The following is a 25,735-nucleotide window of genomic DNA, read 5'->3' as shown; positions in this document are numbered from 1 at the left end:
TACTTGGGGGCTATGCAGGGTGTGTCACACCAGGGGGTGGAAACCAGGAGCCCTTTGAGGACCCTGCCTACCACAGGGAGCACATGGCTCATCTGCCATCAGAGGCTAGGATTATGAAGGGGCATTTTCTGCCTTTTTCACTATTTTCCAGGGGACGCGCTACTGGACAGTGGTATCAGAATCAGCTCTGTGTTCGCCTCCCCAGCCCTCCGCTGTGTGCAGACGGCCAAACTCATCCTGGAAGGTCAGTGAGAACCTCGGTGAGCTTCTCCTACTGCCTTGACCTTGTGGCTATTCTCCAAGGGGAGTGGGAAGGGAGTGGAAGTGGAATTGGATGACTGGCGATGAATGCCCACACCAAAGTCATCAGGCAGGTATGAGCCAGCCACCCAAGGATGCTGGCAGGCATGCTGAGTCCATGAGCGTGTCTGGAATACTAGGACCGTCAGACCAGTAGGGGCTGGTGTAGCTGAATGCCAGGGCCTGTCCTCACACTGTTTCTCTTTGGCCTCTGTCAGCTAGACATTTTAAAAATACACCTGGAAAGGAGCATTCGAAAACCTTGAGAGCTGGAAACAGCTGCTATGGTTCCTTCTAAGTCTGAAATGCATGACCTTTCCCAGGGCAATGCACTGGGCCAGTGGAGCTGTCCAGCATCCTCAAGGGCTGATATGTGTCAGGAAGCCCTGGGCAGACCCTTCTGCAGCTCCCATCTACGGGAAGAAGAAAGTTTCTGCCCAGAGGAGAGCAGCCTGTCCCAGAGGCCTGAGCTCTGCCTTCAGCCTGAACCCTGTCCTGCTCCTCTTTGTCTGGGAAGAGGGATGAGATCTCGGTCCCCAGGCAGGGACTAGCTGTGGCCAGGAGCACGGGTGACATGGGAGAGGGCATGTGACCTCCATGGTGACAGGGGAGAGGGCAGAGCCCACAGACGCAGATGCAGCAGGAGGGCAAATGTCAGGGACAGGGCTTGCCTCGACTTTCTCAGAGACCTAGGAATTCGGGCCACCAGCAGAAAGTGGGGGCAGGGACTGTGGGAAGTTTGGAGTGTGCTAAAAGTATGAATGGCTGTCAGGGAGAGAGGGCCCAGGTCCTGGGAGATGCAGGGTGACCGCTGGGCAGCACTCAGAGCCCACCCACAGTTTGTGAGCATGAGCTTAAATGGAGATGCGTTAGCCGGACTAGGGGGTCTCTTCCAGCTTAGACCGGGAGTGGGTGGAGAGTGGGATGCAGCTAAGAGTGGGGTTGAGCTGTGAGTACAGTGGAGCCAGAGGGGACGGGAAGACTTGAGGGCATAGTGAGGGGGTGACCGTGCCCAAGGACTTCCAACTGGGTCAGCTAGGAGGCCGAGCACGGGGGAGGTGAGTGCAGGAGAAAGGAGGTGATCCGAGTGAGGGTCAAGATCCACGAGGGGGGCTGTTTGGAGACAGCAGAGTTTGGCACTGCACCATGGCAGGGCTGCCGTAGCTGGAATGACAAGTCCCAGGTAGAAGGAATGGGTGCTCAAGGCAGGGAGGAAGCCGTGTCCTGCAGGAAAGGGGCAGGAATGGAGGGGCCATGGAGGAGCCATCCCAGATGGTGGTCTTGCTGGGACTTGCACATGGGGCCACATCAGAGCTGGGACCATGACCAGTAGGAGCTGTTGGGACAGTAGTGGATCCATCGCACACGTGTGCATTGCCATGTCCTCAGATCCCCTCTTCCCTGTCAGAGAGGCTCCCTCACAGCACCTTCAAATCCACGTGCCCAGGAAGCCCCGGCCAGGAGCGGACCTGACTCCACCCACAGAGCCTCTCGGGCTCATCATTCCTGTCCTGTGCTCTCCTGAACCTTCCATCCCATAATCCAGTCCTAGTTTCATGAGGCACAGAAATCCATTTTATCAGCATAGAGCATCCATGATCCACCTTCCACGCACTTAAAAATGTCGAGACACTTTCTGCCCACCTCAGTCTTGCAGCTTCATCCTTTCATTTCCCTCCCAATTGTGGCACAGGACCCCAGCCCCTTGCACAGCATCTCAGATCACAAGAGAGAAATGCAGATTTATTTCACTTTGCCTTGGAGGTTCCCATGTTAATTGCATCGCCGCCCCTCTGGGCTCTCAATGAGCCCGATGAAGATCAAAGAACAATATCAGCTTATTGGACCAAACCACGAAAGGATTCAGGAATCCCCAAAGGTCTGACGGTAGTGTAGCCAGAGCCCAGAGGCAGCTCCACCAGGAGGGCAAGCAAGGCCTCCACAATCCTTGTCCCTCCTCACAATGCTTGCATGCACATACGCATACCACACACCACACACACACCACACACACATCACACGCCACACATATACGCCACACACACCACACGCCATACACACACACCACACATGCCACACACACCACATGCCACACACACACACCATACACACCCACACACACCACACACACACACCACACACCGCAGGGAGGAGTCAGGGAGGACTCGGGTGCCTGGTTGAGGAAGGAGGACTCGGGGGCCTGGTTGATGGGGAGGACTCAGGAGCCTGGTTGATGGGGGAGGACTCAGGGCCCTGGTTGATGTGGGAGAACTAGGGGATCTGGTTGATGGGGGAGGACTCAGGGGCCTGATTAACTTGCTTTAACTCTCTTTTCTAAGCATGCTTGATGAAAGAGCGCCTTCCATGGACCTAAATCACATTTGAGGAACTAGTTTTATGCCCAGCATTTGAGTTCCCAGTGAAAACATTCAGGTCCTTTTTTCCACTCAAAAAGAGGTGGCCTTACTTTATGGCTCTTCCTTTAATCAAAATATAGAATGCTCGGGAAGTGTGAGTTGCAGGGAGTCAGAATGTTCCAGAAGATGGCTCCTTCCATTGTTCACCTCTTGCCCAATCTGTGCAAGTGTTTATCAGGAAAGGGCCTCATGAGGCCAGCATTCTTCGCGATGGGTCACATCTTGTCCATTGATCGGTGGATCCGCCATGTTGGAGGATGCGGGTGGTGGGCTGGTTTCACGGGTGCTCAGGTGAGCCCCAGCATGAGCCTGCTGCCTGGGACACTCACCAGCTCTTGGGAGACTCTGGTCCTTCCTGGCACACAGGGGGCCATCACTCCTCTGATACCTTCCCACTGCTCATCAGTTTTGACCTCAGAAATAGCATGGCTATTCCTAATCACAGAACGGTATTTGCCAAGAAGAAAATCACACTGTTTAAAAGGTATGATTTAGACTTGTGTGTGACGGTCTGAGATCTAAAAGGAGACTTATTTATGCAGAGTCAGGGTGGATGTTGAGGATGATAAACACTTGTATTCTGTTGAGTCCAGAACTCAAACTGGAGAAACAAATCAAGATACGAGTGGAACCTGGAATCTTTGAATGGACAAAATGGGAAGCTGGGAAAACCACCCCAAGCCTCATGAGCCTGGAAGAGCTGAAAGAGGCAAATTTCAACATCGACACTGATTACAGGTATGCTGTTCGAAAGTTCTCTGCCACTGGGGCTTTTCCAGTTCTTATTAAGGAAAACTTTCATGACACTGTTAAAGTGGTAAGAAAGACTTTATTCAAGAGGGACTGCTGCAGTGGGGTTTTGCAGCAGGGGAGAGAGGTGGGGCTCAACTCCGAATACAAGGAAAAGTGGGGAGTTATAGCCACAGAGCAGGGTGGGAGTTGGTGGATGGCAAATTCCTGAGAAGGTGGGTCATTCCTGCTAAACTAACCTAAACGGGGACTCTTGCTAAAAGCAGGCCGAGGTGATCAGACATCACCTGGTGGGGGTGGTAGAGGACAAGGAACTTGATCAGATTTCGAGGGTAAGAGGTTCTTGCTAAATTCACTCTGCAAGAACAGACACAGAAGCCCAAGGGTCAAGACCTCATCGAGAAGAAGGTTCAGAAGAGCTGGACTGGAGTTTGGTCAAGGAGAGAGTCTTTGTCATTCTCCACCCATGTCTGACTCTGCCATTGCAGAGCCCTCCTGGTGTTGAGTAAGAATGTGTGCTGGAGATTGACTGTCAGTGCTTTGCCAGTTTTCAGCACAAAACTGGAGCCTCCCTGTTGACCACGAGCCTGCCTGGAGGCAGAGCCATCCCGGAAGAACGTTCTCCTTCCCCAGCTAACTGCAACCGCGCCCTCCTAATCCCTACCAAAGGGCCAGGGCAGCAGCCTCTCCATCTCCTCCTTCCAGGCCCGCATTTCCCCTGTCTGCCCTCATGCCGGCCGAGAGCTACCAGGAGTATGTGGACAGGTGCACGGCGAGCGTGGTGCAAATCGTCAACACCTGCCCGCAGGACAGTAAGTGCCTCACCATCCTCTGTATGAACGGCCCCTGGGGCTCGGGGAATTATCTCTGAGATGGAAATTGGCCAATTTTTGGAACCGATGAATGCCCCCACTTCCCCTGCCCCCCACCCCCCATTCTCCAGCAACAAAGTGTTCATCGCCGCTGCTACTGCTGCAGTAACCACGTGCATAGACACGCACTCCCCTGCCGCCCAGGCCCCGAGACCCCCCAATCCTGGTACTGAGTGCTGATGGGACCCAGGCCAGCAGGGTCAGCACAAACCACCCGTGTCCAAGGGATTCGAGGCAGCTTCCTGGGAAACAAAAGAGACAGAGAGAAAGAACAACCAGCTTCCAGGTGGAGCCCCCTTCCCTGACCATCACACGGGTCTCCTAACCCTCCCGTATTGCTTTGTCCTGGATGAAGCACATGCAGAAGCGCTGGCTTCCCACACCTTCCCCCGAGCTGGCAGGGACACGCGCGTCACCTGAGCGAGGCCCACTCGGCCTGTGGTCCCAGGTGCTCTTATCTAAAGCAGGAGTCGTAGCAGGCTCGTGTGATAAAACCACCAGCTGACCTTTCTCAAGTGAATCAGGTCTGGCCTGGGCGGCAGCCACCGCTACATCCCAGTCTGTGGCTGACAGGACCGAGGCAGCTGGCCACCACGGGGGTGGCTCAGCTCACTTCCTAGGCCTCCCTGAGGCTGGCGGGCAGCTGCTGAGTACAGGGGAATCCACGAGCGAGGGTGGGATGCAGGCTTCACTAAGCGGTTACCAGCCACACTACTTCTAGCCCGGCTTTGGGGCACTCTGAGGTAGCTTGCCCCCACCAGTTTGGGGACCCTGGTCTAACAAAAGGTGCTCTCTGGGGCTGCTTTGACCTGGAGGTGTTCTTGTTTCACACAGCGGGCGTCATCCTCATCGTGAGTCACGGCTCCGCGCTGGACTCCTGCACGCGGCCACTGCTCGGGCTGCCACCCCGGGAATGTGGGGATTTTGCCCAGTTCGTGAGAAAGGTACGTGCCCACTCTTGGCTCTTCGGGCTGCAAAGTCAGGCACCCAGAAGACACAGGTTTATCACATCCACTTCTCAGAACGAAAACAAGTGTCCGGCTGGCCCAGGGCCGCCAGGATCCACGTGCCCCTGGAGACTGAGACCACCTGCTCTTGTGTGAAGGGCGACTTCGGGCCGGGGCTGGTGGATAAGTCAGTCATCCTCATCATCATTGGTCACTTGCCAATTTTTTACCAGTCAGCTCATGCCATAACCCCTTGCAGCTCTCGTAGAAAAACAGTCGGCCGGGCGCGGTGGCTCACTCCTGTAATCCCAGCACTTTGGGAGGCCGAGATGGGCAGATCATGAAGTCAGGAAATCAAGACCATCCCGGCTAACATGGTGAAACCCGGTCTCTACCAAAAATACAAAAATTAGCCGGGCATGGTGGCGGGTGCCTATAGTCCCAGCTACTTGGGAGGCTGAGACAGGAGAAAGGCGTGAACCCGGGAGGCGGAGCTTGCAGTGAGCCAAGATCACACCCCTGCACTCCAGCCTGGGCCACAGAGTGAGACTCCGTCCCAAAAAAAAAGAAAGAAAAACAGACAGTTCAGGAAGGAGTCAGCAGTTTGGATGAGGAGGGAAGAAACGACAGTAGTACTCACTTCTGGCCTCTTCTGGGGACCTGGGGCAGGGTGGCTGGTGGATGAAGAGGAGCCCCTTGATCCTCTTGCCCTTGGAGTCACCCAGCACCGAACAAGCTTGAGCTAGTTGTAGCTGTCAGAGTGCTCAGGTGCTGGCAAGGACCTTGTGAATGACAAACAGAGGATAATGCACAAGTGGCATCTTGAACAACCTTGATTATCATCCAGCAAAGCGAGAGGGTGACGTCCAGTCCATGGGTGAATTGAGGCAGGCAGACTCAGGAGGGTACATCCCGCCCGAGGCCCAGCCCTTCCCTGCAGATCTACTCAAGGCTGGACTCCCTATGGTTCTGACCTTTTTATGACATTCGTGAGTCCATTGGTCAGTGCTCAGGCAGCACGTGCAGCACGGACAATGCCTGGCATCGGAGGGGCTTGAGGCCCTGACCTGGCTTCTTCACACAGCACTGCCACAGGACCACACTGGCCACAGCTTGTTCACCATAAGTTGTGGGCAAGAGAGGGTGTTGCTGAGTCCCCCCAAGCGGTCGGGGGCTTCAGAGGAGCCCAACTCCCAGGCCCAGTTCAGTGACGCCAGCCAGGCGCCTGCAGGAAGGCTTAGCTCTCTAGCTGCACCTGCCTCAGCAGCTGGATGAGAGCTTACGCACACGAGGAGCATGCCTGCCACGGGTCATTGTCACTCAGCAAGTTGGCATCAGACACCCGAATCCCCCTTTCTTGCTCCATTTTCCTCTGCACCTGAGTAGAAACAGGCTTCCCCGGCAAAATGTCTCCAGGGTGGTGTGTCCCAATTATGATCCAGACGTTTCCAAACGCTCTGGGTTCCTGAGCCACCAGGTGAGCATTGTCCAAACAGGGCTGCTCAACCCCCCCAGGTCACACTGGTAGAGGTCTGCATGGATTTTCCTGGGGACTGTCCGGGCAGCCCCGGCACCACCTGCCCCCAAAGTGCTGCTTTTGCTTCTTTCTGCAAATGGGTCTCCCACACACGTGCTCTGGTGCATCCCTCCTGTCCCTGCCCGCCTTCCCACAGCCCCATATACACATACCAAGCCCCCAGCCCCAGGCGCTCCTGGGGGTCCCTGTAACCAAGGGTGGCAGCACGGCACACGGCAGCTGCTGACAATTCCCCAAATCCATGAGCCTTTGTGGCCAAAGCTCCACTGGCTCCTTGGACCCTTCACCCCCTTCCATAGATGCCAATCCGGAACTTCCAAGCTCCTAGACTTTCTTATGCTGATCACGTGGTGTCCACCCTGCCCCCACCCCAAAATAAGCTGGACTTGCTCATGCGTATCAGAAAATGCAAAGGGGGCTCTGCCAAAAGATAGGTCCCCATATCAGGGCAGCTGGAAAGGGAGCACTCAGGACCCTCCCCAGCCAGCCCATCACCGCCCCCTGCCCACAGCCTCTACAAGCACAAGGAGAGAATCGCCCCAGAGTCAACACCAGCCTCGCTCGGATCCCCCTGCCCGTTGGCATTTTCATCGGCCTGAGGAATTTCTAGACATTAGAAAGAGGACGGAAAAAAAGAAAAGCAAAAGACAAATAAAAGGCTTCACCACAAAGCTTTGTTCTCACACATGCATTTCACAGATGAAGGGATGGAGGTTGAAAGGTTCACTTTGTGCTTTTCTTTTGGGTCTGAAAACTCAATGTCTGTGTCTTTTTGTGATGCTGAATGTGAGAACATAAGTCACTCCTTAAGTGGTAGACAGCAATCTCCACCTCGGCCTGCAGACCTTTGTGGTGGGGGTCGTTCTGTGCATTGTAGGATGCACCACCTTGTAGGACCTCTGCCTGCTAGGTGTCGGCAGCACCTCCATCCTCAGTTGTGACAATCAGAAATGTCTCCAGAATTACCCAGTGTCCCCTGGCTAGGGGACATCCCCCATGGGGCACCGCCTGGGCAGATGTTGGTGCCATTTGATGGTGGCAGTGCCAGCCTGGGCAGTCACAGACCCTCCAAAATAGAGGAGCGCCTGACCATTGGCTTTGGAGATAGTCTGAAGTTGATGGACTTGTAAGATATTAACAAGTGATTTAAAACTCCGTTCTAGATCCCTTCCCTGGGCATGTGCTTCTGTGAAGAAAATAAAGAGGAAGGAAAATGGGAGTTGGTGAACCCACCAGTGAAGACCCTCACCCACGGGGCGAACGCAGCATTTAACTGGAGGAACTGGATCTCAGGCAACTGAGAGCCACGGTGATGTTCTCATAACCTCAGAGTGGAGAGGCAGAGACCACGTGCAGAGGCTGGGAGATGCTGCTCTTTCCAGAGGCGTCTTAGTCTCACCCAATGTGATTTGTAAAAGCACAAGACGCACTTTTATATTCCGGAATATTTCCCTCCAGCTTTCGCCTTTGTAACTCCCATCTGTGGACCCATCCTCCGCCAGCTCAGCTGTGGGAAGCACAGGGCAGATGGCTGGGTGAGGACGCCACCCTGCAGCATGTACCCTGAGTGTCTGCAGCTGGGGACACAACTGCTCCGGACTCTAAATTCCAGGAATTAAAGACTCACCACACACGAAGGATCTAACCACTTCATTTTCCATGGTCTGATCATTAAATTCCCAATCGTTTTTTCTTTTTCTGCGTCCATCACTCTTTAGCCATATCCACATGGGCTAAAACAGGTGTAATAGTCAATAAAATGGGCCCAGAATACCGTCTACCAGCTCAAAACTGGGTTGCTGTTCAGTGCTGTCAACACTCATGTTACTATGTCTCTGTGGTTGCTGTAACCAATGACCACAAACCTGGTGGTCATGGAAAGAACACAAAATTCACACACACAACACACATGCACATACACACATGCACATATGCATACACACACAGGCACACACGTGCATGCACACACACAAATACATGCACATACACATGCGCACACAGATGCACACGCACACGCACGCATGCACACGTGCAGGTACACAAGCAAACACACACACACAAACACATGCATACATGCACGCATGCAGACACATACATGCACACGAGCACACACAAATGCACACACACACGCGCACATGAAGGCATACACATGCAATGCAAACACATGCACACACAGGCACACACATGCTCACAGGCACACACACACACACGCTTACTCTCCTACAGTTCCGGAGGTCGGAATTTTGTCAGCAGGCTACATTCCTTCTGGAGTCTCCAGGAGAGGATCCTTTCCTTGCTTTTTCTCGCTTTTAGAGGCCACCTGCACCCTCCCTCCTCAAGGACGGCGGCGTAGCAGCCTCCAAGCTCTCTCGATCTCTGCCTTCACAGCCACATCGCCTTCTGCCTCTGACTCTCCTGCCTCCCTCCTACAAAGGCCCTTGTGTTGACATCAGGCCCACCCAATAACCCAGGATCAATTCTCATCTCACGAGCCTTAACCACAGGTGCAAAGTTCCTTTTGCCACATAAAGTTGCATATTCCCTGGTCCCGGGGATTAGGACGTGAACATCTTTGAGGGTTATCCTGTAGCCTGCCATAACATACCCCAATCCTTCCAAGCACAGCAGAGCTGCTCCTACAAGGCCTCAGACATAGGGATTTGAGACACTCCCCTTGCAGGCCTTTTTTGCCTTCTCCTCTTCTTGTTTCCAATCACGTACAGGAGAGAAAGGACTTTGCCAGTGGGAGAAGTAGGCTCCCCCGATTTAACGGGGCCCCAAAAGAAGGGCCACCAGCAAAGTGGAGTCTTTCCATGATGGTGATGCTAAGGAAGCTGGTCCAGCAGGGGATGGGGTCTCCCCAGTGGGAAGTCTCATGCCCCAGCCCACAGGTCACGCCTGCTCCCACAGCCCACACGTGTGGTGCCTCGTGCTGCAGGCAGAGATCCTAGCATGGAGCAGTGACAGTCCATCGATCTTTCATCTTTTCTAGCCCCCTGATCCAATGCAGGTGTTATTTCATGATTGCAGTTCGGGGCTGTGGTAGTGACTCTGTGAGTGCCTTTTATAGTGTGAATGCAGAACCAGGGCAGGAAGGAGCTGTGCTACACCCTCAGCCTCCCGCTGTGAGCACCCAGGCAAGCGGAGGGCAGCACACACAGGGAGCTCTTATAGAAATAAAGACGGTGAACACCCTGGGCTGTGATGGAACCAGCCCACATCGTGTAGGACGCACAGGAGGCCAGACCCAATAAAAGGTTCCTCGATGTTTTAGTCAATCAAACACGACCTCCTGAGAAAAAGACATATCTGTCTGCTCCTTGTTTTATTTCGCTAGTGATGCAGTTTTTCTGTGTCCGAACATAAAGAAGTTTGAAGCTGGCACAGCCACAGAGAGCAGAGCGTGCACCCCACTCACCATGGGAACTGGCAAACACTGCTGCAAGTCAGCCCCTCCAGGGCTCGCTGCTAAGAGGGCATATCATGTCCTCAGAATGAGGACTAAGAAGCTGCAGGTGACGTGGACCCATCGACAGGCCGCATGATTTTACAGCGGTGAGCCTGAGGCACAGAGACTGTGTCTGAGGTCACCATGTGCAGAGGACTGAACTGAGCTTTAACGCAGAGCCCCTGGATCCCAGTGGAATTCCTTCGGATGAAGCGCTGTTGTTGATGTTTATCTGCATTGAATAATTAATGTCTCATTTGCTGTTGGAAATGACTTCCTGCAATCTCCTGAATGTGTGTGCAGCCGCTGTCTGCCAGCGCATGGGGGTTCTTCACGAAAAGTGACAGGTGTCCAGCTGTGTGAAAGGCCTTTGCAAGTCGCCACAGCAAACTCCCAGAATTATGATGTACTTACTCCTGTGCGGTTTCAAGTAAATGCCACTTTCAGTTGTCCAGTACCATTTTTTCCTAGGACTTAAGGCCACAAAAATAAATTAAGAAACACGCATGCACGTATGCCATCTTCCTGATGAAATCTTCAAACAAGGAAGTTCTCTAAGAAGTCATTAAAAAATTAATGATCTGGAAATGTCATGTTTCTCCTTCTCTCTCCAAAATGTATTTCTTTCAACCATTAACTCATTCTCTTTCATTGTGTCCCATAATGAGACAAAACTGTGTGAGGACAATAAACCACGCAATTTTCCAAAGAAGCTACGCACAAAAGCAATGTAAATCCTGAAGGAGAAATGCCTGCGAATGAGCTCACCGAAGCTCACTCTCCTGCCAGGTGTCTCCCTGGAGAGGCAGCCCGTTTATTTGAGTTAGTGATTTTAGAAGACGCTGCATTTTCTTTGCCTCCAGCTATCCTTAAACCATTTTGTTCTCCTTTTCAGGTACTAATAGCACTTATTACCTAGAAAATATAACCAGACTTTGAGGAAAGGCAAGGGGCCCTGTAAGTTATTTATTTTTTTGCTTCTCAGACTCTGGCCTGAGGACCAGGATTACGGGCATTGCCTGGGAGCGTGTTAGAAATGCAGGGCCTCAGGCGCCCCCATCTCCCATGTCAGCAGCTGTGTCTTAGCAGGATCCCCAGGGGGTTGCCTCACAGTCAGGGTGGAACAAATGTCCTGCCTGGTGTCCTGGTGAGTGGACCAGTAGGTGGCAGGGGAGGGCAAAGTTATTGGTCCTTCGACTTCAAACAAGAACTTGCAGCTTAGCCTGTGGAGAGAAAATAGCCCATTTGATGAAACACATCTGATGATGTAAAGGATTTTTGTACTTATTCCCACATATTTAGACGCGGCAGCATGCATACTCTTAAACCCGAACTTTAACATACTGTGACTTAGAGCCACAAACAGCAAAAGACAGTGCAGGAACCAGAGCTCTCCAGAGAAACAGCCAGTAGGAAACAGGACCCACATCCATATAGATACAAACATACAGATACAGGCTGGGAGAGGAAAGGAGAGAGGGGGATTGGCTCACACAGTTAGAGAGGCTGAGAAGCCTCACCATCTGTAGGAGCCGTTGGCCTTCCGTCTGGAGGCCAGTAGGCTTGAGACCCAGAAAGAATCGGTGTTTTCATTCAAGTCCAATGGCAGGAAAAAGTCAATGCCTCAGTTCAAAGGCCGTCAGGCATGAGGAGTTTCCTCTTAGCCTTTTGTTCCATTCAGACCTTCAACTGATTGGATGAGGCCCACCCACCCTGGGGAGAGCCGTTCGCTTGACAATCTCCTGATTCGAATGTTCATCTCATCCAGAAACCTCCTCATACACCCCCAGAGTGACGCTGGGTCAAACATCTTTGCGCCCTGCGGCCCAGTCAAATTCACGCACGCAATTAACCAACACAGAAATTCACCACATAGAGCTTCACATTGGGTGTTTCTGTCCTGGTAATGTCCCCCCATTACCAAGAGCCTGGCATTTGTCCTTCTTTTCAGGGGGTTTCACAGCCTAGCAGCAGGCCCTCTCATAGAGCAGCAGTCCCCAGCCTTTTGGCACCACGGACAAGTGTCGTGGAAGACAATTTTTCCACAGACCGGGGTGGGGGTGGAGAATGGTTTTGAGATTATTCAAGTGCAATTACTTTTATTGTGCACTTTATTTCTATTATTACATCGTAATATGTAATAAAATAATTACACAACTCACCATAATGTAGAATCAGTGGGAGCCCTGAGCTTGTTTCCCACAACTAGACAGTCCCATCTGGGGGTGATGGCCGACAGTAACAGGTCATCAGGCGTTAGATTCTCATAAGGAGCGTGCAACCTGGATCCCTCACATGCACGGTTCACACTCTTGTGAGACTAATTCCACCGCTGATCTCACGGGAAGCGGAGCTCAGGCAGTAATGACAGCAATGGGGAGTGGCTGTAGATACAGACGAAGCTTCACTCACTCACCCACCCACTGCTCACCTCCTGCTGTGCGACCTGGTTCCCAACAAGGGTGTGGGGGCCTCTGTTACAGAGGACCCCTCCTGATCGCCCATGAGCCCGCCCTGTTGTCTGCCCAACCACAGCCCAGGCTCCATCCACAGCCCACGCTCCATCCACAGCCCACGCTCCCACCTCAGCCCACGCTCCATCCACAGCCCACGCTCCCGCCTCAGCCCACGCTCCATCCACAGCCCACGCTCCCGCCTCAGCCCACGCTCCCGCCTCAGCCCACGCTCCATCCACAGCCCACGCTTCTGCCTCAGCTCACTCTCCCTCCTCAGCCCACGCTCCCGCCTCAGCCCACGCTCCATCCACAGCCCACGCTTCTGCCTCAGCTCACTCTCCCTCCTCAGCCCACGCTACCGCCTCAGCCCACGCTCCATCCACAGCCCACGCTCCATCCACAGCCCACGCTCCATCCACAGCCCACGCTCCCGCCTCAGCCCACCCTTCCTCCTCGCCCACGCTCCCTCCTCAGGCTCAGCACTGGGAAGAGTTCGTCCTTCCTCACCGCGGCCCCCGTGTGTGGAGTCCGCCCCTCAGTCACCCACTCAGCAGACGTTTCTGAGGGAATGCCTGGGTGCCATTAGCACGGCTGGGACGGCCGCAGTGGGTCAGATACAAGCTCACTCTGCATGAGCTTATATTTCATTGGAAGGTGTGGGCCGTGGACTCATAAGCCAGCGAGCACGTAACGACACCTCCTCTGCCAACACGTGAGGTGACGAGAAGACAGCAGAGATGGCGACAGACAGGGACGCCGCTGGCGGGCGCCATCTTGCTGCGGAAAGCTGACGTCACCCCTTGCTGACCCTCTGAGGCCCTGGCGGATTATTCTCACATCTGCTGAGCTAGTCCTCTTGCTTTGCTTATTCCGTAAGAATAGTGAACTCCTGTTTTTACCACTGGAGTTAAGAGTTTCCTCAGTCTCGAGACCTCATAGGAAGCGCCAGGGTTGAAGTGAGATGAACAGGGAGCATCTTCTACCTGAGCATCCCTGGAGGCGACCTCGTGATCCACCTGCCTCGGCCTCCCGAAGTGCTGGGATTACAGGTATGAGCCACCGCACCTGGACACTGTATTGTTATTTACTCACATACATACCTTGCCATGATGTTGCAGGGATGCAACATGAGTTTACTGCTCCATGCTCCTTCCACCTAACCACCCCCACTCCTGCACAAGCCTGACTCCAAGCGCAGTGTTTGATCATAACCCCATTCCATAAGTTGTTCATATTAAAAGTGAATAAAATTTCCAGAGTTTAGTTGTGTATAATTCTATTTCAATAGTTGTTTTTATTGGAGTGGCAAAACTAATACAGCCTAGTTATTACACTCTTTATGATATTCATATAGCCTCTAATGTGTCAAAGTTTCTAATTCTGTGGGCACTCATTTTTATTGTATTTGCAAAAAGCTGTAAAATCCAGGAATGCAGTGTACTCTTGTTCCAGACCAAGCTGAGTGTTGGGCACTTGTTTCTTGCGGCCCAATAACAAGATGCAGATGAACTGGGAAGGAGAAGAGTTTTTATTTCTGGAACCAGTTACAGGGAGAAGGCCTGGAAATTATCACCAGACCAACTCAAAATTACACAGTTTTCCAGAGCTTGTATACCTTGTAAGCTCTGTGTCTACATGTAAGTGTGCGTTCATCTAAAGACATAAGTGATTAACTTATTTTAATCTATAACTAAGGTCTGAGTCCTGAAGACCTTCCTCTGGAGCCTCAGTAAATTTACTTAATCTGAACGGGTCCAGGTGCTGAGGTGATTAACTTTATCTTGCCTTCTGCTAAATCACGGAGGTCTGGGGAGTTCCTTCAGACCTCCAATAAACTTGTTTGTGGAAGCCAGGGGAGTTTTTTTAACCCCAGTAAAACTTGTTTAATCCTAAATGGGTCCTGTTAAGAATTCTTTCATTATTTTGTCATGCTTTAAGGTCCAGGAAAGGCCTAGGCAAAACCTTTGGTGGCTTTTGTTACATTTCGGCTTTTGTATAAGGGCACTGGCTTTTTTAAGCTTTTAATATTTAACTTAACCACTCGGTCAGTACTAAAACAGTTGTTATGGAGGCCTGCATTAGTGAAACCTGGCCTGCCACACTCTGTTTTATATACTCTTAAAAATCCAAATTCTAGAAAATTGTTTTCAAATAAATCTATTTTATGCAGCAGGTGTGTTCAGGATTGCAAGTGGAAAAAATGAAACTGAATGGATTTAACCATGCAGCACCAGTAACTACCAGGTAGGGGCTTCCCACCTGGAGGTGTCAAATGAAGCATGTTCCCTGCACTCCCTCATGCAATTCTCAAGATCACAAAGCTAGCCAGCCGTGACGCTTATGCCTGAATCTGGCACCTGGAAGTTACCTGTCTTTGGACTGGACAACTGTTACACTGAGCCATGAAAGCTGGTGGTTCTCAAAGTGTGGCCCCTGGTCTAGCAGCACTTGTCCTCACTGGGAACTTCCTTTGAATTCATATGCTCAAGGGTGAATCAGAAATTTGGGATGAGGCCTGGCCATCTGTGATTGGACAAGCTCTCCAGGTAATTCTGATGCAGCTCAGGCTGAGAATCATTGCTCTTGGGGAAGTGGCTTTGTAGAGGAATGTCACTACAGATTCAATACAAAGAATGGTCCTGGGAGGTTGGCGGTCAGGTGTTCATGTCAGGTTTGCTCAAAGGCAAGACTCCTATGTGACAGGAAGATGATCCTGTGACTTTATAACTACAGATGCGTGTGTGTATGTATCTAGGTGTGTGTATGTATCTAGGTATGTGTGTCTATGCCATTTGTATATGCGTGTTTTTTTCTTCCTACAGTGTGATGAAGAATCACATTGCAGGATCTTCACAGAAATTCCCTCTTGTGATCTGAGGCTCTGCAGAGCAGCGGCCCCTCCCGAAAGCAGCCCCAGTTTTCCACTTCCCTCCTGGCCCCACCCCTGATCATGGCTCCTGAGCATTTTGGCTTTTGCCCAGGGCCTCACTAAGAGCTCTGAGCAGGAAGTTCTCACTACAAAGATTCAGCTGTGGGAGAAAACCATGTCATTTCCCCAGGTGAGGTGGGGTGTGAGGGCAGGGCTGAAGTGCCACTGGGCTCACTGGGGAGCTGCAGAGACTATTGCTTGCCTTCCAGGAGCCCTTATGCTGTGCCAGCTTCCACAGGACTGTGGTGGAAATGTGGTCAAGGTCTTAGGAGCAGGCCACACGGGGATGGTTCATGCACTGAGGGAGAGGTGTGGAGCCTCTGCTTCCAATAGGACTCCCAGGGATGCTCACAATGGCACATGGGCTGCTGTTACCTCCTAGCACTGGACTCTGGGTCACCCGCACGTGTAGGTCACTTCCTTGCTGGTCGGCAATGGGGCACAAGTCACCACGGTATGCGTTGCTCTTCAAACTCTCTTCAGTGATAGCACAGGAGGAAGTGCAGGCAGTGGGCAGGGCGTGTTCAGTGACGGCTCAGGAGGAAGTGCAGGCAGTGGGCAGGGCATGTTCAGTGACGGCTCAGGAGGAAGTGCAGGCAGTGGGCAAGGCGTGGGGGTTCATGTGGTGCTTGGTCACTATGGCAACTAGAGATCATAGAGCCACAGTCACCAGCCCCCTAGGGCACCTGCCCAGGGAAAATAGAAATGTAAAACCATGAGCATAAAATTAAGAATAGGTGTAGAGACCCAGCGGCTTCCAGGGCAGCTTTGAAGGGATCCCTCATCTCTCTGGTCCCAGGACACCTGTGCTGAGGCACAAGCATGGGCCTGATTGTTAGGGGGCAGCACTGAGGTGCCAATTAAATGCTCAACCCTGCCTGATCTCTTACAAGGAAAGGGTGTGATATGGCCCCACCCAAATCTCACGTTCAATTGTAATCCCAAGTATTGGAGGTGGGGCCTGGTGGGAGGCGACTGGATCTTGGGGGTGGATTTCCACCTTGCTCTTCTCGTGATAGAGTTCTCACGAGATCTGGTTTAAAAGTGTGTGGCACCTCCTCCTCCTGTCTCGTCCTCCTGCCCTGGTCATGTAGGACGTGCCTGCTTCCCTTTTGCCTTCTGCCTTGATTGTAAGTTTCCTGAGGCCTCCATGCCTTGCTTCCTGTACAGCCTGCAGACCCCTGAGCCAATTAAACCTCTTTTCTTTATAAATTACCCAGTCTCAGGTAGTTCTTTATAGCAGTACAAAAACAGATTAATACAAGGTGTCCGTGGGGAAAGACACAATGGAGAGATTTGGGCAGAGATGAAAAGAGAGGCTGGAAATTTGGAGCTGCCAATTCCCCTGAACCCCTGTTGTCTACAGAGGCGGCACCCCTTTGCTCTCCCTTCTCTTTCTCTCCTCTTTTCCCTTCCCCTCCCTTTTGCCCCCTTTTCCTCCTTTCACCTCCCGTCCCACATGGAACCCAACATTCCTCTGTTAAAAAGTCTTGCAATGACTGCACCTGGGGAAGCTGCATCCTGAGCTGATACCAGTCCCCCAGGACCCACCCCACACCTCTCATTGCCTGCAGTCCCAGAAAACAGTTGAGAACAGCAGAGGCAGGGTGAGGAGGCCCAAGACCTCCCTGGGAGGAGATTGCCTCAACATGGAGCTGCAGGTCCACTCTAGCAGGTAGCAGCTAGAGCCTGGGAGCAAGCGTGGGGTGGAGTCTGACAGCACCTGCCCCACGTGGAAGAGAGTGAGCCTGGATTAGGCTGGGTTTCAGCGTTTAATATGTTGGCTCAAACCCTGAGAAAGTGGTTAATAATCCTCCAGGTTGGCTAATTGGACAAAGTTAATGGGATCGAAAAGCTTGAAATCCTGGCACACTATAGAGAACAGAGCTCAAAGTCTCAAGGAAATAGAAACATAGAAAGGCACCTACTATTTGCAACTGACTCAGACCTTCCCTAATATGCCTCTTCCCCAAGGGGCCTGGAAGAAGAGAGGAAATGCATTGGTGAGTCCTTCACCAGCTCTGTGGACCGCCCTCTGTGGGCTGGAGGCAGTGCCACTCTAAGCACCAGAGTAGGGGTGGCTCTTAATCATCAGAGACAGGGCAGGTCTCAATGCCCCAAGAAGCAAGGGATGGCAAGTAACAGTTGTTTTGACCCATAATTGTCTATGGCAATGGGTCCTTGGTTACAGGCACCCCAGACATGAGACAGAGGCCTACTAAGTGCTGCTTGACATATTTAGGTGGGAAAAAGCTCAGGTCTGCTAAGAAGAATTCTGCCTCATGGCTAAGTCCCAGGCACCAGACTTAAGGCAGTTATGCCACCTTTACCACAGGTTTCCAACATGAGGGCCCTTGAACTCTTCTATGGTGAAAAGCCATTTGTTTCCTGCTGGGAGCCTGACTGAGAAGATGGTGCCTTCACAGACCTCACATTTCAGTGAGGGGGAGAGTCAGCACAAAGGTAATTATGCAAATTAACACAGCAGGAAATTCTCCTTATCAGGAGATAAACAGTACAAAGTCATGCACAGCACATCCTGTTAAACCAAAATACAAAGTAAATAGAAGTACGGTTTGATTTAGAGTCTATGTTGATCAATTAAATTAAAAATTATGAACATTGGTCCATTTTACCTTGTATTTTAAAAAGGTAAATTAGGCAAAATTGCAACTATGCCCAAATTCTTAAAATCATAGTAAGTCAACATTAACGGTGGCAGTGGAGTTCTTATACCTTTTCTGACTATGTTTTATGAGAGCAGAACGCCACATTTTTAACTTCATGTTTGAGGTAATACATCACGTGTTCAGCAAGAGAGTCATTGTTACAAAATATGTATGGCCTTTGATTTTCCCCAGCGCTCTTCATCATCCTTTGAATTAAATTCCTTGTTTTGTCAGGGCTGGTTTGTTTCTGTTTGTTTGTTTTTTCTTTTAATGCCCTAAGTAAGGAAACAAAGGACTAGTTGTTGACAGTCTCATACCCAATTGTTACTTAGTCTCATTTTTCCAGAATCTCCTTTGTCAGTAGCTTTGTGTATAATTTGAGCAATTCCCCCAACATAACGTCAGTCAATTCCGTGAAACCTTACAGCGTTTGCAAGATTGAAAATTTCCTTTTGCCATCCATTGGTGTTATATTTGTATTGAGTTGTGGAAAATTTGACAATCAGAAAAATTGATTGCCAAGCGCGTGGACACAATGGTCAGAGGCAGAGAGATGCTCATGCTAAACAGGGCGGGTGTTCAGTGAGGGCACAGCCTTTAAATGGTGCGTTTGTGGCAAATATTTTCAAGGCAGTCTGACCACTTTTGCTTCTCTACCAACTTTCTAATACAGGGTCCGAATAACGAATCCTTGGAGGGCATCCCTGGCCTACCCCAGCCCCGGGCACAGTGCCTGGCACACCTTTAGCTTTCCAGAAATAGTTATTGACTGGATGAATTGCAAATTATGGTAAATGGCATTGGGGAAAAAAAAAAAAAAAACAAACTTCAGCCAAATTAAAAGAGTTTCATTGAGCAATGAATGATTTGCGAATGAGGCAGCCAGGGTAGGCTTAGAGATTCTAGCCACGTGGTGGAAGCTTATTTATGGACAGAAAAAGGAGAGTGACGTACAGAAAACAGAAGTGAGGTAGGGATGCAGCTGGATTAGTTACAGCTCGGCATTTGCCTTATTTGAATGCAGTGCGAACAGTTGGCTACATTTGGCCGAAACTCAGTGATTGGCACAGGTGTAGGCTATGCTCTTCTTACACCTCCGCTTGTTAGTGTTCACGACTTACAAAGAAACCCGTAGGCTGAACTTAAATATGTAAGGAGGCTAAACCTGGTTTAACAGCATAAAGAAAAACAAAAGAGCTAGGAAAGAGGACACCAGAGAGGCCTTAAAGAGTCTAGAGGCAGGGAAGGCGTCTGTGTGGGGTGAAATGGGAGGAAGAGGCTGAGGAAAAGAGGAGTATGGGGCAGGAGGTAGGGGTCAGGTCGGGCGAGGGCACCACGTGTGAATGTGAGGCAGGAGGGCAGCAAGGTGGACATGGGGAAGGCGCGATGACGTGAGCCCTGCAATGACGCTTGTCTCTGTAAACCACAGAGCAGCAGCAGTGGACAGGGACAGAGGCAGCAAACACAGGGCATAGTCCCCTCCCCACACTGGGGCCAGCGGCCCTCACATGTCACTAAGGAAGAATGACTTAGGAGAGCAGTGCCTGACCAGCTCCAGCAGGGCCTGGGGTCTGTAATCCTGCTTGAGGGCTTCCAGAATTCCAGTGCTGCATGCTACTTTAGGTTTAGAAATAAAAATATTCAGCTGGGTTTTGTGGCTCATGGCTGTAATCCAGCACTTTAGGAGGCCAAGGCAGGAGGATCGCTTGAGCCCAGGAGTTTAAGACCACTCTGGGTAACATAGCAAGACCCTGTCTCTATAAAAGTAATGAGTCTGGCTTGGTGGTATTCACCTATAGTCCCAACTACTAGGGAGACTAAGGTAATAAGATCTCTTGAATTAAAAAGTTGAGGCTATAGTGGGCTGTAATTGCACCACTGCACTCCAGCCTGGGCAATAGAGTGAGACCCCCATCTCTAAAAAAAAAAGAAGAAAGAAAGAAAAGCATTCTCATAGTGTGATTCCCTTCTACCTGTAACGGGTCCATTGCCTGATGCACTGCAAATCAATATGCCAAGACCCCGGGCTACAGCGGAGAAAGAGGCTTAATCATGGGGCTACCAGATGAGGAGATGGCAGGAAACCTCAACTCCATCTCCCCAGGGAGTGTGGAGCTAGGGTTTTTCAGGGTTCTGGCGTAGGCTGCAGTGTGGAGATTGTTGATAGGTTGGAGAGTGTGGAATGAAGCTGTGGACAGGGAGATGGAAAAAATGGTATTCTCATCCTGACTTGGTTCCTGTTGTGGGGATCTTCAAACCGGTTGGCATCAGCTGTTCTGCTGGAACTCAGGATCTGCTTAAGCAACTCTTAAACAGAAGCCTTACGATTCTAACAGCAGAGAAGTTCCTAGATAGGAACAGTGGGGTGTAGATTGTTGGTATCTCATGCTATGGGACTTGCCCTTACAAGGAAGTGGGTCAAAGTGCAGCCTGATTAATGTTTAATTATAACAAGATTTCTGTCCAGAACTATTCTTAACCCTGAACCATGGCTCCACCATGATTTCAGATAGCAGCAGCAGCTCCCTTCACCCTCCACCTTTCTTTCTCCACCCCTTTCTATCTTCTGTCCCTTCCCTGCCTCCCTCTATTAATGGTGCCCTGACCACAGTTCCTCCCCTTTCTCCACTATCCACTTGCCCATTCAAAACCACCACCACAACCACGAAATGCTGTGTGCAGACCCAACTAGAGTGTCTTCTGAGGCTGGGATCTCAGGACAGGAGAACAGAGAAGTTATCCAGGGTCAGGGCCAGCCCTCACACCTGCTGGGGGAAGAGCAGGTGGAGTTGAAGGGTGTCTCCAAGGTGGAGATCCCAAAACCCCCTCTCAGGAAGGCACTGATGCAGGGTGGTGCTAGATATCCCCTAGACAGGCTCCAGTGAAACTGCCTGTGCAGTATATTATGACAGTAAGAGAAGTCTGACATCGTCGACTCTATCTTGCTTCTGACTACCATGTCATCCTTGGTCATTCGTGGGCATAGGCCAAGCTAACTTTGGGGAGAATTTATAGTTTAACTTGAAAGCAAGGATGATAACAGTCCCTTCCTAAAATTAACCTCATCCGTGCTCGGGAACTGAAAACCACCTTATAAGACTAATGAAAGACCACAAGAATAGGATTATAGGAGGGACCTGAATTCTGCTAAAATGTAGGCATAGTTTCTATAATCCCTTCTTTCCAGGGGCCATGTGGGGATTTTCACAATTACTTCTATAAATAACATCACTATTGTAGAATCTACGTTTTTGGTTTTTTTTGGGTTTTTAAAAATTTTTCCAGACTGGCCCCATGGGGATCCAGGACTTATGACTCAACTGGTCTTGTGGCCCCACCCAGATGTGTACTTAACACATTAGGACCCTTTTCTGCACCCCTGTGATTTCATCCCTAACCAATAAGCAGCACCCATTCCCTAGCCCCCGACCCACCAAACTGTCCACAAAAACCCTAGTGTCTAAGCCTTCGGGGAGAATGATTTGAGTAGTAACTCCAGTTCTTCTGCGTGGGCCAGCCTCGTGTCAGTGACACTCTTTCTCTACTGCAATGCCATGGCTCGGTAAATTGATTTTATCTGTGCAATGGACAGGAAGAGCCCATCGGATGATTACACTGGCAGAGGGGGTGCTCTGAGGATGCCGATGCCAAGGAGACTCAAGACAGCTGGCAAAGGCCAGGAACAGCCCAAGGTGGTAAGGATATCTGAAACAGGAATCACGCACATCTTGAGATCAAGATGAGTATCTTAATATTTCAGTTTATGATAAAGGTATTTGGTGATCGAAACTTTTCTCTACCCAGAGTCACGTGCTGCAGGCTCCATACCTAGTCAGCTCCTGCCAGAGCCAACTTTCTGCAGACAGCAGCTGTCCACGCTGGAGAAATTACAAAAAGCAATTGCCTGATGCCAGCGGAGAGTGACCAAGATGCAACCAATTCTGGAAGGGAGTTGACACTTGGAAGAAAGGAGGGCAGCGGAGAGCTTCTGTCAGGAAGGCTGTGGCGGTGGTTATGGTAGCCATGAAGAGTGCCCAAAGGAAAACAGAGAACCGCAGCCTTTCTCGTCTGCAGAGCCAGCGGACTAAGCTCATGGCAGTCGCAGCTGATAAACCGCAAGTGAGCACCCAGGACAGAAAAGGCCACAAGGGGGAGCCTGTGGCTAAACTCTTCCCAAATTAGATCATCAGAACTTCAGCCTTTGGTGACATAAGCCCTCATCTGCACATCTTCCAGCCAAATGGAAAGTGAGCACTCCCAGTGCAAAAACCAAGTGCACTAGACTTCCAGCCACTGGCCTGAGCTCTTCCCCCAGCAATGACTCTCCGCCGCTCCCAGCTGTCCTAATTGAAACTCAGAGTGGAATACCAAGGTCTTTTTGAAACAAACAAACAAAATTCAAACTTCTCATCAAGGACGAACTTGAGAAAACAGAAACCATTTGTTCTTGAGCCACAGATTAAGCATAACCTTGCTTCTGACAAAGGACAGAAAATGTAGAGGATTTCTATAATTCAAAGAACAAGACAGCTCAATACAAACTTGAAACATATTTGAACAGGCATTTCCCAAAGGATGATATACAAATATCCAATAAGTACATGAATGAATGCCCAATGCCATTCATATTAGCTAAAAAGGACACGATGGGGGCAACTGATACAATGTGAATATGCAATATGGATTACAAAAATTATATCAATGTGAAATTTCTTAATTTGACAATTATACTGTAGTTATATGAGAATATCCTTGTTTTTACAAAATAGATACTGAAATAGGCATATCATACTCAAAAGGTTGTGAAGAAATGGTGTAGGTCTACTGTGTATTTATATGTTCTCTACATGCTATTCTGTCTGTCTCTCAGCAAGATGATAAAGCAAATTGGGCAAGATGCAAATAATTGCTGAGTCTGGTTAAGAAGTATAGAGGAGTTTCATTCTCTACTCTTGCAAGTTTTCTTTAAGTTTAAAATTATACAAAAATAAATTACAAAACATCAAACACACTAAAAAGTACTGAAGTTCTCAAGAACCAATGGAGTCTTGTCAACAGGACAAAACAGTGGCATGAAGAAGCTACCACTGGCCAAAGTTGTGTCTGTCTGTGTGTCATAAAGGAAAGTGATTGGAGTGGATTGAAACGCCTTGACTCAGTGAACATCCATGGGTCCATGGTGACTATACAAAAAAGATCCAGAACAAAGGGACTTGTCAGCTTTGAAGCATCTGCTAAACTAACACCTCGCTTATAAAATTGGTCATTCAAGGGAAAGAATGAAAGGTTTTATTCTGTTTTTCTAGGAGGAGCTGCATTTCATGGGAACCAAAGAAATCCATGATTTACAGCCTAATAAATTCAGAAGGAACAGTGGAGTTGGAAAAACACCATCTCGCAAACCATACTTGTCATGGGCTGAATCATGACCCCAAAATTATCAGGCCCTGATCATTATCTGGGGTTAACTGCTAACAGTGGATCAAACAGATGGGCTATGCCTTAGGCTGTGATGAAGGAGGAAGTCTGTAGCACCACAAATGTGAATTCCAGCTAAGAACATTACCGTGAATCCACCAAACCTTTAGCTCTAGCTTCTTTGGCAGTAAGAAGTGCCCAGAGCTTGAAGAACAAGAGAGCCCAGATAAGCCCAGAAGGTGAGATATTCTGCCAGGCAGCCCGCCCAGTCCCTTCAAAGCCAGCAACATGAAAGGGACTGCACCGAATGAAAAGAACGGGGTGCAGGGATTTCCACGAAGCCGCCAGCCTCCAGCTTCAGACTCCGCACAGGCACAGGCCCCTTCCAAGGTCCAGACAGGGTGTCCACCCGGTCCTGTGTTTCATCTGTTTTGCAGAAGTGAAGCATTTTAACCATAATCGTGCCTCTGCCACTTTCACCTTTAATTTCAATCAGACATGTGTCCCCTCAGGTGGAAGGGCATTGAAGTGGCCACAGGCACCTTTCGAATCTGTTTCAGGGGGCACTGATTAAATCGAATCAAGGGTAGATGTGGGTGTCTGGGTTCTGGAGAGTATTTGTATATGCCACTGGTTTGCAGTAATTTTCATATGTAGTACAGTTGCCGCCACCTGTCCTGGAGTAGTATCACTTCCAGAAATACTTCTAACACCCATTTTGCTACTTACCTAGAATGGAGACACGTAAGTGCAGGATCATAGGTCAAATCCCAGGATGACCCTGTCCTCCAGCTCCAGCAACATTGCATGTGGGAGTGTAGAAGAAACTAGGTTCGAAGTGCACCGAGTCAGAAGCTGGCCTATGGAGATTATTTCAATCATCCAATGTGGAAAACTGTAACAGTAAACTGATGGCTGCTTCTAACCAGAATATCTCCTGTCAGGGGCATGATGATACATCATATACTTTTTTTTTTTCTTTTTTGAGACTGGGTCTCAACTCTATTGCTCAGGCTGGGGTGCAGTGGTGTGATCACGGCTCACCGCAGCCTCAACCCCCTGTGCTCAAGTGATCATCCTGCCTCAGCCTCCTGAGTAGCCCGGAAGCCAGGCTAATCTTTTTACTTTTTGTAGCGATGGGGTCTTGTTATGCTGCCCAGCTGGTCTTGAATTCCTGGTGCTCAAGTAATCCTCCACTCAGCCTTCCAAAGTGCTAGGATTACAGAAGTAAACCACCGTGACCAGCCCATCATATCATATCGTCATATATATACGTGTGTGTGTATATATACACGTACATATATGTGTGTATGTATATATGTATATATGTGTGTGCATATATATACGTATATATGTATGTGTATATATATGTATATATATTTTTTTGAGATTGAGTCTTGCCCTGTCACCCAGGCTAGAGTGCAGTGGCGCGATCTCAGATCACTGCAACCTCTACCTCCCGGATTCAAGCGAGTCTCCTGCCTCAGCCTCCTGAGTACTTGGGATTATAGGCACCCACCACCACTCCTGGCTAATTTTTGTACTTTTAGTAGAGATGAGGTTTCACCATGTTGACCAGGCTGGTCTCGAACTCCTAACCTCAAGTGATCCGCCCACCTCAGCCTCCCAAAGTGGTGGGATTACAGATGTGAGCCACAGTGCCCTGCCCCTATCATATCTAATTTTGGATGAGAATCACCTGCAATTGGATTTATCAGCATGCCTGTTTGTCATTCGCAATCCTGTAGCAGTTTTGTGCATGGTGTTATGTTTGTATGTGAAGATGAATGTTTTATGCCCCTCAATTATCACTAATGAAAAAACCACCCTAAAGAAACAGTGTAATTATCTTGCTAATATCCCTATACAAAATATTACAAAATTGTCGTAAAAAGAGGTAATCAAAGGGTATGCTGGAAAAAAAATGCAGGAAAAGACGTATTACAGAGTTGTATTAAGCAGTGAATTAATAACAATATTCTAATAGTTTTC

The 25,735-nt window shown here is 49.9% G+C and overlaps 1 protein-coding gene across 3 annotated transcripts in view; it reads left to right on the top strand.

Moving 5' to 3' along the window:
* The window catches only part of UBASH3A (ubiquitin associated and SH3 domain containing A), a 45,344-nt gene extending 36,736 nt beyond the window's left edge, over positions 1-8,608 (top strand). The window contains exons 10-14 of one of the 3 annotated variants that reach the window (XR_003118668.1): positions 152-244; positions 3,311-3,455; positions 4,015-4,279; positions 5,174-5,283; positions 7,987-8,608. Coding sequence is in view for 2 of the 3 variants with exons in the window: in XM_025380333.1 (XP_025236118.1) it covers positions 152-244; positions 3,311-3,455; positions 4,173-4,279; positions 5,174-5,283; positions 7,987-8,124 (593 nt within the window). In the remaining variant the exon portion in view is untranslated. The remainder of the gene's footprint in view (positions 1-151; positions 245-3,310; positions 3,456-4,014; positions 4,280-5,173; positions 5,284-7,986) is intronic. The other 2 variants (XM_025380333.1, XM_025380334.1) reach the window with 2 other exon arrangements.
* The last annotated feature ends 17,127 nt before the right edge of the window (positions 8,609-25,735 follow it).

Source organism: Theropithecus gelada, chromosome 3 (assembly GCF_003255815.1).
Source record: "Theropithecus gelada isolate Dixy chromosome 3, Tgel_1.0, whole genome shotgun sequence".
NCBI lineage: Eukaryota > Metazoa > Chordata > Mammalia > Primates > Cercopithecidae > Theropithecus > Theropithecus gelada.
The sequence above is the reverse complement of the archived record's forward strand: the minus strand, read 5'-3'. Positions and strand labels throughout refer to the sequence as shown.